General features: G+C 41.1%; 2 protein-coding genes across 3 annotated transcripts in view; one reads left to right on the top strand and one right to left on the bottom strand.

The window, feature by feature from the left end:
• The first annotated feature begins 527 nt into the window (after nucleotides 1-527).
• mrpl2 (mitochondrial ribosomal protein L2) lies at nucleotides 528-2,858 on the top strand. Its single transcript, XM_088304559.1, has 8 exons — nucleotides 528-617; nucleotides 957-1,042; nucleotides 1,123-1,300; nucleotides 1,778-1,919; nucleotides 1,998-2,113; nucleotides 2,187-2,297; nucleotides 2,419-2,492; nucleotides 2,581-2,858. The coding sequence occupies exons 2-8, from the start codon at nucleotides 971-973 to the stop codon at nucleotides 2,788-2,790; spliced, it is 903 nt and encodes a 300-aa protein (XP_088160685.1). The 5' UTR covers nucleotides 528-617; nucleotides 957-970; the 3' UTR covers nucleotides 2,791-2,858.
• LOC148330324 (phosphofurin acidic cluster sorting protein 2) overlaps nucleotides 2,832-14,439 on the bottom strand; it is a 39,822-nt gene continuing 28,214 nt past the window's right edge. The window contains exons 12-25 of one of the 2 annotated variants that reach the window (XM_088304556.1): nucleotides 13,560-13,687; nucleotides 13,268-13,400; nucleotides 13,072-13,176; nucleotides 12,870-12,976; nucleotides 11,592-11,746; nucleotides 11,400-11,510; nucleotides 10,718-10,820; nucleotides 9,631-9,663; nucleotides 9,014-9,056; nucleotides 8,877-8,919; nucleotides 7,964-8,102; nucleotides 7,586-7,809; nucleotides 6,716-6,829; nucleotides 2,832-5,372 (exon numbers count right to left, since the gene is read on the bottom strand). In XM_088304556.1, coding sequence (XP_088160682.1) covers nucleotides 5,257-5,372; nucleotides 6,716-6,829; nucleotides 7,586-7,809; nucleotides 7,964-8,102; nucleotides 8,877-8,919; nucleotides 9,014-9,056; nucleotides 9,631-9,663; nucleotides 10,718-10,820; nucleotides 11,400-11,510; nucleotides 11,592-11,746; nucleotides 12,870-12,976; nucleotides 13,072-13,176; nucleotides 13,268-13,400; nucleotides 13,560-13,687 — 1,554 coding nt within the window. In that variant the 3' untranslated portion in view covers nucleotides 2,832-5,256. The remainder of the gene's footprint in view (nucleotides 5,373-6,715; nucleotides 6,830-7,585; nucleotides 7,810-7,963; nucleotides 8,103-8,876; nucleotides 8,920-9,013; nucleotides 9,057-9,630; nucleotides 9,664-10,717; nucleotides 10,821-11,399; nucleotides 11,511-11,591; nucleotides 11,747-12,869; nucleotides 12,977-13,071; nucleotides 13,177-13,267; nucleotides 13,401-13,559; nucleotides 13,688-14,439) is intronic. The other variant, XM_088304557.1, reaches the window with a different exon arrangement.

Genomic DNA, 14,439 nt, shown 5'->3' with positions numbered 1-14,439 from the left:
TCTAAATTCCCCCTATGTATGAGTGTGAGCGCGGATGGTTGTTCGTCTCTATGTGCCCTGCAATTGGCTGGCAACCAGTTCAGGGTGTCCCCCGCCTACTGCCCGAAGATAGCTGGGATAGGCTCCAGCACCCCCCGCGACCCTATTGAGGACAAGCGGTACAGATGATGGATGGATGGATGAAAAAAAACATAAAGTGAACTCCGGGCGGATACTCCCACCTGGTGGTTACAGTTTTCATCGTTTTGGGTTCACTGTACTATAATTTTAAATAAAAGAAATAGCGTTCTGATTTGAAACATTCAGTACGAATCATCACGTCATGATAATAAATATATAAGTAATACAATTTCCAACAACACGCATTGTAGTAAGCGTTTACGACCATGTTTTTATTGCACTTTGATGAAACGATGCATTGTAGTACTACATGTTACGGATAATTACCGATTAACATAGGATGAATGTCGGGTAAAATACGACATCACCGATAAACAATCAGACCTACAAATGAATGTCTATTTAACGATTATCCGGAATTACGTCATCGTCAAGCGACGCGGCGTGCTTGCTCACGAAGGACGCCTGGAAGAAAACTCATGAACTGAAACAGAAAGGTTTGTTTTCCACACCACATTTTAATTTTCTCTTTTTTAGAACAATATTGACTTTGTATATGTATGGTTAATGTAATATCATGTTTAAAGTATGTCTTGATCTCCCGATTAACCTCCCCAAGTAGCCACACACAATGCTAGTGACAGTACCACTAAGGTGAATGAAAGACAGTAGTGCGTATTTCCCGAATGCAGGTGTAACTACCGTGTCAGAGTTAACTACGACCAGGAAGTATAGTTAAAGTAGTATACACCAAAGTGAACCGAATTAGCCCAGGGACTACACTAAATAAATAAATAGATACATCTAACGGTGTACCTTTGTTTTATCTTATGCAGCTCTTGTTGGCGTGATGGCGGTGTCTTGTTTGACTCGAGCCTTGAGTTCCCTCTCCATCACTCAGCCTGCCTTGCTGTGCTCTCAGGTAAACATCAGACACCACAAGGGATAAATGAAAACATTACAAGCAGCTAATGTGTAGTTGTCTTTGTTCTGTGTCGGCAGGTTAAATTGGGTATTGGGGCATGTTTGCCAGTGTTATCGGCTGTATTCAGTGCAGCGCCATGTCGGGGATTTCTTACCACAGCCCATCTGGAGCAGAACAGAACGTGGTGGAAGCGAAGGGAGAAGTACTCGGTTAGGCCGATGGGGATGAAAAAGACGGGTGGAAGAGATCACACGGGTAAAGAAAAAGAAAAAAACAAGTGTCTGTGTTGGTATATTGTCCATTCCTAATTAGCTTAGCACACATTTATGGACACATTCGTTAACACAGGTAATCAAGCAATCTTTTGCACATTATTGTCAGCACTCTGCATACATTAGTAGCCAACATAGTATGACCAGCATATTTTTGTTAGCAGTAGAATAAAATTGTATGAAAAAGGCAGAAATGCACCAAAATTTTGGGAAAGCTTGAATTTGCATTTTAAAGTTTTAAAAAGTACTTCAATTTTTGAACATATAACACAGAGTAACTACTCCCTTGGTAAAAGCTAAATATTTGTAAACTGCTTTTTGAGCATCCCAAAACATGCATGTCATGTAAATTCAAAAGTGGCCATAGATGCAAATGTGTGCATGACTGGTTGTTTGCCTCAATCTGCCCTGTCTGGCATTTGCAAGAATAATAATCAGCACCTCTGTTGGCGCTCCTCAGGTAAAATCCGAACACATGGCATTGGCGGAGGCCACAAACAAAAGTATCGCTGGATTGACTTCCAACGTCTGCGCTATGATGACGATGGAGAGGGGCAGCCCTTCGACGAGAAGGTTGTTCTAGTGCGATATGACCCTTGCAGGTGAGCACTCTCCGCTATTCAGTATTTCAAACAAAAGGTGATGGCTGTCTTCAATCCATACTGTTGTGGTCTTTCCAGGTCAGCTGACATTGCTTTGGTGGCTGGGGGCAACCGCAAAAGATGGATCATCGCTACGGAGAACATGCAGGCGGGAGACCTCATTAAAACATCGCCTGTAATTGGACGCATGGCAGGTATGTGCAGCATTTCAGTTGACTGATTAGGAAGAGTTCTGTTTTTAAGGAGGGGTTTATGTTTGTTTTACAGTGTCTGCAAATGAGGGTGACGCCTATCCACTGGGAGCACTTCCTGTGGGCACCCTGATTAATAATCTGGAGGTACAACCTGGGAAAGGATCAGAGTACATTAGAGCTGCAGGTAAATGATGTGCAATGAAATAACCTTTATTAACCTCACAGTATTAAAAAAGTTATTTCACGTCTTTTCAGTCACCTTCCCAATGCAGTGACTTTGTCATAAATCTAATTGTCTTAATCAGGCACAAGTGGTGTCCTGCTCCGTAAAGTAAATGGAACAGCTATTGTTCAGCTTCCGTCAAAGCAGCAGGTTCAGGTGAGCTCACGTGATGCAAAACAACGACACAACTAAAAAGTAATCTGCTAAGAAGTCAAACGTCAATGTGTCACACCCTTTCGCACAGGTACTGGAGACCTGCATGGTAACGGTGGGCCGCGTATCCAACGTGGACCACAACAAAAGGATCATCGGCAAAGCGGGCCGCAACCGTTGGCTCGGCATCCGCCCGTCGAGCGGCCGGTGGCAAAGGAAGGGAGGCTGGGCCGGACGCAAGATTAAACCACTGCCACGCATGAAGAGTTTCGTCAACCTGCCGTCCATTTCAGCTAACTGAATATGACACATGCTTGGAAGAAAGGAATGCTTGTTTGTACAGAAGATTAAAAATTTTATTAAACACAACTGCTTGTGAGAGCATGGAAAGAAAAAAAAACAATATAAAAATCCAAAACATATTTACAACTATAATAAAACATGCAGAATAACCCATTATTTTTTATTAGTGGTAAATTTAAAAATACTGTCACGTCCTTTAAAATAGGGTTTGTGCAAAGACACTGGGTGGCATCTGAAGTGACAGGACCACTGAGATGGCCCGCTGTCGTCTTTCCTGTTGGATCACTTGTTAGATTTAAGAGATGTGATAAAAGCACAGCCACTCATTGGTCCTGCCTTGTGAGACACCCCCATGCTACAGCGAGAATTAGGGCAAAGCTGGACTTTAGGTCTAATACATCAGAACACACTTGACATTTATGCCCATTGACGATTTTAATTTCCCTCACAAAACTCAGCCCTGCTTCACAGCCAAAGTTCCGTGATATAATTCCAAAGGGCCGGTTGTCGTCCCAGCCAAGATAAGATGTCCCCTCTTAAAACGCAGGAGACGACCAAATCAGACTGCTTCGTCCGCAGACAGACTGCAATGGTGGCAGCTACAAAATAAACAAGTTGCAAAACGGGGAAGTAACAGAAAGCCACGTTGCGGTCAGGACACCCAAAGAAGCTTGAAGCCATCAACAATATAAACTTGACACAACCAGGAAACAGTCTTATCACGTCTATAGGTAGTGGTCTACATTTGGAAGAAAGAGAAAAAATGAAAACACCTCAAAACCAAACTGTCCCAATGTGGGTGTCAATGTGTATCAAACCACATTAAAAAAGTGCATTACAAAGTAAGGGAAATGTTGGAGAAATGACAGTTGTCGTGTTGGACTGAACGGAACAACTTGAGTTATGGAGTCATACTGAATTAGGCATTTTTTTTCAAGAACTAAAAGTAAGCCATTTGTGCTTTCAATTTAGTTGGAAGGGCGATTTGCAAATCACAAGAATACATTTTGTATATAGTTATATACAATACTTTAAAAAAAACTTTTCACTCTAAAACAAGCATCGACACACAGAAGGCCGTTTAGTCCATCGGATTCCTGTTGTGAAGGTTTCACGTGACAATAGTTGGAGTACCGTCTTTTGACATACACACACAAACACACAGGCAGTGATTCGCACATCTGGCAAGACTCAATCCACATTTCATTGTAATTGCGTTGCGCATGGCGGTAATGTCAAAGCAGGTTGCTAAACACACCAACACTTGAGGAAACATTCCCCAACGAACCAATAGGAGCAATCGAATCCAAGGTTTACATATGTGCATCTACAGCCACGCCGATGCGATGAACACATCTTACGACGACATCGATACAATTTGATTACGCCAAACAATTCAGTAATGCTAATACTGATTTCTACCACAGACGCATCATGTCGGCGTTTCACTTCAAGCAGGCCAAAAGGCATTGCGGGACAGAGAAACAAAGTTCATTTTGGCACATCAATGCACATTTGGAATTCGCCACAATCTGCTAAATTAGTTGACGTCTGTGAGATGCCAAAGCAGCATGATCGGCCCAGATGCTGTTAACACAAAAAGGCAGAAAATAAAACAGCACTCTGGTAACAAGAACAAACATCAGGGCTTAAAAAAAAAGCAACTTTGGCATTCAGCTCTTGGGGATTTGTTTGTTTTTGTCTGCTGATACCCTGTTTCTAAGTGATTGTGTCAAGTCTTCAGGATTGGAATTACTTGATGAACTTTTGAGTGATTAAAAAAAAACAAAAAAAAACATGCGTTATAGTCAATTATAGCTACCATCCAGAATATCAAAACAAGTTGTCTTTGTTGCTTTAAAGTACACTGAAGCAAAGTTTTGTCTTCTTTGCAGTGATAATTTGAAAAAAAAAAAAAGAAAAAAAGCAGGATGAACAAGAAAAGCAAAGAGTATTTGTCAAGATTCACAGCAATATTCCAATGACTACCACGGCCTCAAAAATCTCACACACGCCACTGTACGTCACCATCGCACTCCTCCATTTTCTACAAAGTAACAATACATGTAGGATTTCACAGAAATAATAACATGTTAACAAAAAAAAAAACAAAGTGCAAACATAGCTGCCATTGTCAAAATGTGGCAAATTGTCAAAACAAGTCAAAGGACATCCAAGGCGGTAGCACGACAAAATAGTACTTGTTCTTTTTGTAGTGTGTAAAAACCAAGAAAGAAAGATAGAAAGCAACGAATGGAAAGGAAACCAACTAACAACAGCCAACAACATCAAAAACACCGGAAGGACAACATGGTGTGTATTGAACACATGGATGTGAAGTCGGTAAGATTTCCACAGGAAAACTATTATTGCCGTTGGCTTTCCCTCAAATTCTGTGGAGTCTCCGGGTGAGACAAGTGCAGCGCAGAAGAGTCTGGCGGTTTCAAGCGGACGGCTGCTGAGGTCACACGGGTTTGGTGTAACCGAAGATTCCCACTGGGAAGTGCTTGACGTGAGTTGGCCACTGGGCAGCAAGCTGGAAAAACTTGACGTCGTTCCACTCCACTCCGTCGATGGTGACTATGAGAGATGAAAGCGTCAAATTCAGCCAAAAAAATTAAATACGACTAAAAGGAGCATGCTGATACAAACAGGAAGATAATTGGAGGCTATGGGGATGTAACGGAAATTTCAGTATCACGGCACCATTTTAGACAATTTTCTTTCATTTGTGAAAATTAAGCAATTGACAACTGGTCAATGACCAAATTAATCGACAATTATCTTAATAATCGACTAATTGTAACTATTACTTTTTAACAATGAACTTTTAATTGTCCAAATCCTCAGATTTCACCCTCTCCACACCAATTATTCTCGGATTTCTATAGTCCTTCACGAAAACAGACTGATTATCACTTGTGTTTAATCAATGGAAGACATTTGCAAACTTCTATTTTTACTTTGGGAAAAAAAATGACTGCACCAGTAAGTGATTTGTTGTGCTGTGATGTTTTGACTTTTTGTTTTGTTGTTGTTTATTTTCCCACTAAGGGGGGAAATGGTTACAAAATAAACTTTCATGCAAAATAAAATATTATACAATTATTTGAAGGAATAATCGATAGACAAATTGATCATAGAAAATATTCTATTGTGACAGTCCTAGATTTATGTAATTGTGATGATGCCCTCGATACTCCTCGGATAGCTACAGTGTGTGAAACGTGTGTGAAAAAGATATTACATTCAGAATCTTGTATTTCAGTGAAATCTGAAACAGCTTCAGACTAAGTAAATATAAATATTTAGCTTTCGTAGTTTTCATTGTATCATGTTTGTAGCTGGATGTTGGATCTTAACATGTTCACACTGTCATTAATGAAATATCAATTGATTTAAAAACCTGGAAGAAATATATTTGTTAAACAATACACTCACCTTACTAATTGAATCATCTTGCTATGTGAAAGTCCACCATGTGCTCATTAAACGCTAACATCAACCAAAACTGTCAACCGTGTTAGCAAGCTCACACATTTTGCAGTTTGCAAGAGCACTGTCAGTCTTCGGTTATTTTATTTTTTGTTCAGTCTAGGTGTTTGACCGACATGCATTTCTAACAGCCTAAACACCTAATAGAACGAATAAGAAGTTCAATGAAAAAAAAAATGGGAGGGAGGGAGGTGAAATGGGCAAGTGTCAAAGGCACCTTATGGTATACATTTGAATTTGTTTTATCAAATGATTGATTAATGAATTAGAATTAGTTAAATGCGCAAAATAACATTAAAATAGAATATGTTATTTTTATTATTAAAATAAACAATTCATAGCCTTGTATGCATGTACTATTGTACAAGCGAGGACCTTTAAATGTATAGGATGTAAGAACTTGTATGAACACCAGGGGGCAGTGTTACCTCGCAGCATCGTGTGTTGGTGCTTGGCTGTGCAGATCAATCTGCTGATTCCGTCGATTACTTGGCTCTTTGAGTCCAGCTCTTTCTCTTTCGGCTTCTTGCTGAGAAAAATAACTGGGGAGAGGAGCAGATATTTCAAATCAAGTTTTGTTTCCCTAAAGCAATAACTAAGCATGCAAGAAGTTCAGTGTCGGAATTATGGCAGGCTTTGAGAAGAGGTCTAAGGGCTGCACAAAGGACAAAAAAAAGAATGGTCACAAACCTATGATAATAAAGTAAAAATATTTTACAGAGAAACCCAACCCCAGTGGAATTTAAGCCAAAGGCGGACTAAACCCAGTATTGGTCGCCAGTCAATAACAAGTTAGGAGACAAAAAACCATTCAACATTTTCAGTGGGAAATTAACTCATGATGCCTCCATGGAAATCAGGCAAGTGAACCACAAGAACATCAATGCCTCCCTAAATACTACAAAGTCTAAAATTTACCAAAAATAAGTTAGTTGTACTATTCAGAAACAAATTGCTCATGTCACAAGAATAAAGTGTCATAAAATACTCCAAAAATGAAAAAAAAATCACAATTGTACTACCATTATGAGAAGAAAGTTAAAATTAAACAGTTGTACTTTTGAAGTAAAAATATTAGTTATTACTATGATAAAAACAACATAATTTTACAATAAAGTAGACATTTTATGAGAGTAAATTACAAATGATGAGAATAAAAAGACAATTGAGGACCTTATTACATCAAATCTTAGACAGGCATATGAAAATTGGAGACAAAAATGTATTATTTATTTATTAATAATTTAATTTCAGGGGTAGAACTGAATGATGTTTAACTAAGGATGCAGCCAATGTACCTTTCTTGTTCTTCTCCTTGGTGACGACAGTCATCGCCATACTGGGTGGAGGGGTGATATCCCCCGCGCAGGGCAGTCGGCTGACTTGGAGCGAGCGGAAGTTACTCTTCAGCGTGTTTTTCAGTCCCACGTCGCGCTTCTCGCCCTCTTTTTTCTTCTCGGGGCCTTGCCACGTCCAGTAGTCCACCTGCAGGCCCATCACTTCGCTGCCAGAGCACGGAGAACTGCAAAAGGCAAACACGTTGGGTCACATACCCCAGCTGTTCAAACAATGACCACAAAATGGAAAAGTATTTTGCTGCTGTGTACAGAGTATCGGTCTGAGATCATTTTGTGTGTGTTGTTGTGTGTGTGTGTGCGTGTGTGTGTATCTCTTACCCAGCTCCGGAAAGGGCAGTGGACACAGAGGGCGACTGTGGGGGTGTTCCCCCGATCTCCTTCCCGTACGGACCGGCCGTGGGGGGTGTGGGAGAGGCCAGGATGCTTGTGTTGACCCCCATTGCATCATCAGAATCCACTGTGAACACGATAAACCATTTTAAGCATCATCCCAAAAAGATACCCTTTCCCTTGGGCTCGATGTGAGTCTCCTTCCTTAATCTGCTCAGGGGGTCCTCAGTTTACAAAGATGAGTTGCGCCGTGAATCACAACGCGATTGAGTTTGTCATGTTATTTGGGGGGGCCGGATGGCACAAAAGCTACAATGCTTTACATTTGTGGGTTAGGGTCCAGGATGTATTTTAACTTTGGAACAGATTTGTTTTTCACATATTAACACAACAATGTTGAGGCATTTTTCAACATAATCCTGCATTGTGTAGAGAACAATAGAATTCAGTCAAAATTCAGCCAGATACTTTTACAGATGTACAAGCAGGTTTATGTCGTCGTTCGGCCCCTAGTCGAATCGTGCCAGTGGAATTTTTGCAATGTGAAAAACAAAGTAGAGTGGGAAGTAAGCATGCCTCATGCTGTGTGACGAGTCAGTAGGTTTTGTGCTGTCAATCAAAGTAGTTGTTGTTTCCATGCGTGTCGTTCGTAACCTCGAAATGTCATAATTACAGTCAATATTTGCATGAAAAACACTTGCTGGTTATAAATGCAAAACAATCACATGAAAAACAACAAGTACAACAATAATAGATTGTTCCTTGTGTTGGGTGCCACGCCTTCTGTGACTTTGAAATGTAATGCCATATACTTAAAACAATACCTTCTTTAAAACGATGAAATCAAAACATTGCATATGTATGCGTTATTTTCACTTTGACTTAGGAGTGTCGGTCTCACCTGAGGTTGAGAGGCTTTGCTCCACAATTCCAACTTTCACAACCTGCAAGTAGAAAAGAGTACCACAGATGTTAAATTCAACGCTGAACATCATCTATAATTAACTCCGTTTTTATTAAAAAAAACAAGACTCCTACCCCAATAAATGGCACAAATTTCTGACAGGAGTCCTCGTCAGGGCTGTGAGGGCAGACAATGAAGAGGCTGTTAGCATGGCGGGAGAGAAGGGGCGCTTGGAACACTGCAACACTCCAAGGTGCAACACTCAATGATCCTGGAGTGGAGATGGCACCATGCCCCATCGCAGCAGAAATGGCACATGACTGGCTTTGGAGTGGAATGAAATCATCTTGGGGAGTGTATGAGATGAATGAGAGGGCCGCTCCTTACAACCAACGTCTATTAGGGGCGTTGTTCTTGTGAATCACCGCTAGAAGTGACCGTGTGACTTTTGTCCAAAAAGTATATTGTACAATCGATGACAACCTTCTTAGTTGGCCTCTCATGCTTACTGAAATATGAACCTGCATAACCACTCTTGAGAGATCATTTTGGGATCATTTTGAGGTTGTTAGGCAAATCATCACGGCAACAGCACGCAGGACACGGAAGGTCACACAAAACCCAGACAGGACGTGCAGATCGACATCATGGTGAGTATCAAATGGGAAAAGGAATGTTAAGACACTTCAGACGGCGGTGAGAAGAAGAAGAAAAAGGAGGGCAAAAATCAAACAAGAGTCAAATCAGATACCTGATGTAAAAATCAAAATACAAACTTCTTTTCCTTGAATGCAAATCAAAGGGGGAAAGGGGAAGAAGGAATGCAAAAGGTGTTAAACGGTGTATTTGGTACCTTCTGACTAACAAGGAAGCCACTGACACAGCAGATAAGAACACATGCAAATGCATCAGCTCGACTATGTGTCTGCTCAGTGTTGACGATTGCTGTCCCATAATACGAAATCAAATCCTTTATTACAACTTAATTACAAATTAACATGAGCATGTCTGCTATGAAAAAAAATGACACACATCAGAGCAACCGAGCAGTGTGTGTGGTCATTGATGACTCATTTATTATGTTTGCATGCACATTGTGGATTACATTTTAATCCACAATGACTGGTAGCGACATTAGGGACACAATCTAATGAGATCCAATATCAGGCTTGCACTAAAATGGTTGCCATTTCGAAGAAAAAAATGCTTTTTATGGAACGGTGACTCTGCAGGATATCAAAAAAAGCCAACCCTAATGAAATGCCAGGTTTTTTTTACGTGAAATAAAATGACAATGATTTTGCCACGAACTTGACATCCCTCCAACATTGATGAAAAGAAGAGAAGAAAATCGGTCAGGGAGGTTGCAAAGGAGCCAACAGCAACATTTGCCAAGTATGTCTGTGTCCTACATTTGATTTCACATAGTCATCATATAGTGGAGGATAGTGCAGGAAGAAATGAAGAAAAATGGAAGAAGATAGTCTTAGCCTTGGTAACTTTAGCAAAAAAATACACAAAGTCTCCAGAAGCATGTGTGAAATTGTTTTATGGTTTGATGAAACCAAGGTTGGACAGTTTCTGGCCACTACTCCAAAAGATTTATTGAATGATTGATTTCACATTAGATTGTGTTGGTTGAAAAGCAAAGTGATTGTTAATTCCTCAAACAGTTCCACAAGTGGTCAACTCAATTTTACTGAGAGGATTAAAGCGGATCGTCATATTGAGTGTGGAAATCCTTTGAGACAGACATGCCTAGAAACATACATGCATACTCAGAAACACTGCACAGGAGGATGCTTCTTATAGCTTCATATTTGGTCATGTGACGTTACCTTTTCTGTTTGTAGGTAAGCATGGCTTCAGAGATGGGAAACTGGTGGGACACATTGGCACCAGCTAGATACTGAACAACCCGCCCTGCTATGTCAATGTTATCTGTATATGGAGCAAATAAAACAAGAGGTAAACAACAGGAAGTGTACAAATCATTCATGATCACATTGGAGCTCAGTAAAACAAAGAAACAAGTAAAGCACAACTTTATATAATTTCTTTCAGCTATTTTACTGCTATGCAAAATACAGGCTGCAGGTGGCTAACAGTAATAAAATAAATCAAAACTGAAAATGAAGAAAAAAAAAAATCCCCCAAACATATGATCTCACGACGAGGTAACAAAGCAAAGCATTTGCTTTCAATTCAACAAGCCTCCTAATTCAACATTTGAGTTAAATGTTGAGCCTGTTAATCTTCTTACGGCGCTCCACTGAGTGAGCAGGGTGGAGCGGCGGTGCCGTGAAGCGGAAACATTTCCTCCACCAAAGCACGTTGTAGCTATCTCGCGCAAATGGAAAACATCATCTTTCCATTCATCAGCCCCTGACCCACACTCTCGCCTCACTTATTTCCTTTTCAAGTTGACCAAACATCTGACCCGCCGCCATGCTTTGTGGCCAGATTACCGGTGGTGTGTGTCGTGGCCAACCACGAGCGAGAGCATGATTTGTGTCCTACCTGAGGTGGGCCGTTCCGTCCTGCAGAACAGCTCCCTCCATGCGGTGTCCATAAAAATATTGTTGAACTTGCTGTCAAACGAAGCCACGTACTTGGCCAGGGGATGAGAGCCTGTGCGGCAGTTGCACAAGCAAATGTCAGACGAAAATATGTGAATCACAAAATGTGAATAAAGTTTGATGGTTTATTTACCAATAGGGATGACCAGGAATCGGATGTAACTGAGCCAGTCAGGAGTCTTGTTGGCCAGCTGCTCCACAAAGAACCTCAGGATGGTGCTCAGGTAACTCTGGTCACCTGCAACCGCCACCTTCATTGTGGGCGGGGTCTGTGCATTGCAATTACAACTACAAGGGATGAATGAAAGAGAAAGACAATTCAATTAATACACCGATTTCACATTTGATTGAACCTGCCATCACGTGTGCTGGAAGTATAGATTACATCAGAAGGAAGGTCTCCCTTGTAATACATAGTTTATTTCATGACGCAACGCTCGTTGAGCACTGTATGTGTGTGCTTGGTGTGTAAGGCATCGAACAATGCTTAAGTTCCATTAAAACGTGGTTGTTTCAAGCACCGCTTTAAAGTGTTTTTCTCCTACATTTACAATTAAATTCCCAAGTATGCAGTTTTGAAGGCTTTAAATAGAACAGACATGAACTAAGCATTTTGTAACCCTAATTTAGGTGATCTTGAACTCTTTGTGGAGTGCAATGTGAGGCTTAAGTGGAGGGGAGAAAAAGAAAAGAGTAAAAGTGTGATGGCTGTAAATACAATCAGGTTTTGCAATTCCAGCTTGTCTGTGTCATGATATTTGAAGGGAAATCTGAAGTGACAACGATGCATATCAACACCACAACTGTTCACGATTACACAATGTCGTCTCATCCGGAGTGAACTGCTTCGACAATGAGCAAACGTGTGAAAAGTGAAAATAAGTAGAAAGCTAGGTTATTTCAGCACACCGCTGCCATAAGTTTCTGGAATATGAAAGTTAAGGCTGTGATGAACATCAAGATGTATTCAGTACAGGATTTCCCTTCATTACATCTCAGCTAGATTATTGTAATGCACTTCATTTTGGAGCCAGCCAGTCCTCCCTCAAGTGTCTCCAGTTGGTGCAAAATGCCGCTGCTCGCCTTCTAACTGGCTCCCAGGGCATTTTAGAGTTCACGATGCTGCTATTTGTATTCAAATCTTTAAATGGCCTCGCCTCAGCCTACCTCTCTGAACCCCACTAGCCCTACGCACCTGCCTAGTGCAGAGGACTAAGCAGAGCCTCAGAGAACATCGAGCCTGTTGCCGGTCCTTCCCTCCATAGTGTTCTTCTATTAAATGTTTTCACTGTCTTTGTCATTGAATTATTGCAATTTTGTGTTTTACTTTGTGTAAAGGCTTTGTTTGTAGTACATTTTGACAACCTATTTGATCCAGCACTGATTTATAAGTAGCCATGACGCGACTCACAATCTCTGAATTCGAGTAACGATGGTGTTGAAGGCAGCCTGGACATCTGCAGCAGAGCAGGTGGACACAATGGGCTGGGCCTGTTCGTGGAGCAACTCTGCGACATACTGCATGGGTGACACACACAGACATAAAGATACAAGAAGATTGATTTGAAAGAAAAAAAATTCAAGATTTTCAGCTTCCAAGCTAAGTTACTGACCTGTCCTTGCCACTCCACAGTGTTGATGAGAATGATGCTCTCGGGCAAGCGTTCGTCAGAGATAAGAATCTGGTTCAACTGGTCATACACAGACTTCCTGGGAACCTTTTGGATATAACAGAAGCATGAACTCGCAAAGTGACACAAACTAGCACGTTTACACGTCAAGTAAAAAACAAACTGTGTCGTTGTTTACCTGCGCGATGAGTCTTGAGTCTGGGGAGCACTCGCTCTCTATGCTGCTAGTCCGGTCACTTTGAGCCTTGGAATTTTGTCTGTCTTTCATGGAGGTGCTACGTGGGCGCCTCTGTAGCCTGTTCTCCATTTTACTGAAAAGACGAAGAAGAACAAGAAGCTTACCAGGGAAACTAAGATAAATAAAAAAGAGTGAAGGCAATGTAGCTGTTAGTCATGCACACGATAGCGATCATGCGAATTGAGAAAGATGGTGGCGTGCGCAAATCCAGATGCGGAGCTCAGCAGCGTACCTTGGAGACATGTGGTTTTGGGACTCGGTCTTGCAAAGCTTGCCAACAGTGCTAGTCATCCGTTCAGTGTTGACGTCCCAGCTGCTCACCTCCCCTGGCCCTGGCCCGCTGTCATCGGTCTCTGGCTCCTTAGCCAAAAAGGAGAAAATCAACTATGAGGCAAAGGGACGGTAGAGGAGGACAGAGCCGATGTTCATCACATAACAGTTTCTACGGAGCCGCCCTCAGTTGTTCTCCGAGGCTCCAGGTAAGGTCTGCTTCTCGTGAAGCAAGGGGCTGCCTTGTACGATCTTCTGAGTTGAGGCACTGTCAATTATTTTGGTGAGCAAAAAAACGCCTTTTCATAATTACATTAGATTTTGGTAAAAAATTGGAGGAAAGTACTGGCCACTATTCATGGATGCATTTCTGTCATACTTGCAAGCATAAAATAATGCGCAATGCTATCTTATCAATAGATATTTTTTATGGCTACAAAATAATACAGTTTCCTCTACAATGTGCCCAAGTTTGATGTACTTTTTAAAAAATCAAAGTTTTACTTTTTAGCAACAAGGAGACACAAAGCACCATAATGTATCTTGAACAATTCAACAACTCAAGTGCAATTCATATATGTGCCTGTGACTCAACACAACAAGAACCATAACGGAGTTTAAAAAGTTTTTTTTTCCTTTGGTGCACAATTTCTGTAGTATGGCAAACAAAGAATAATTCCTGGAGAGAAGAGGACCATAATGCACCTAATCGAGAAACCTGGAATTGTTTAATTTTATCGTCCTAGCATCGCAAACGTGCATTATTAAACAATTTGGGAGCAACAATAAGGTCTGCTCAGTTAGCTGTCAAGTGTCTTTGCCGAATGGTGGTTGCAAAAAGG

The sequence above is a fragment of the Idiotropiscis lumnitzeri genome, chromosome 9 (genome assembly GCF_059441095.1).
Source record: "Idiotropiscis lumnitzeri isolate Australia: NSW breed Sydney's pygmy pipehorse chromosome 9, RoL_Ilum_1.0, whole genome shotgun sequence".
Classification (NCBI taxonomy): Eukaryota; Metazoa; Chordata; class Actinopteri; order Syngnathiformes; family Syngnathidae; genus Idiotropiscis; species Idiotropiscis lumnitzeri.
Note: the sequence above shows the minus strand (reverse complement) of the source record. Positions and strands in the feature narration are given on the sequence as shown.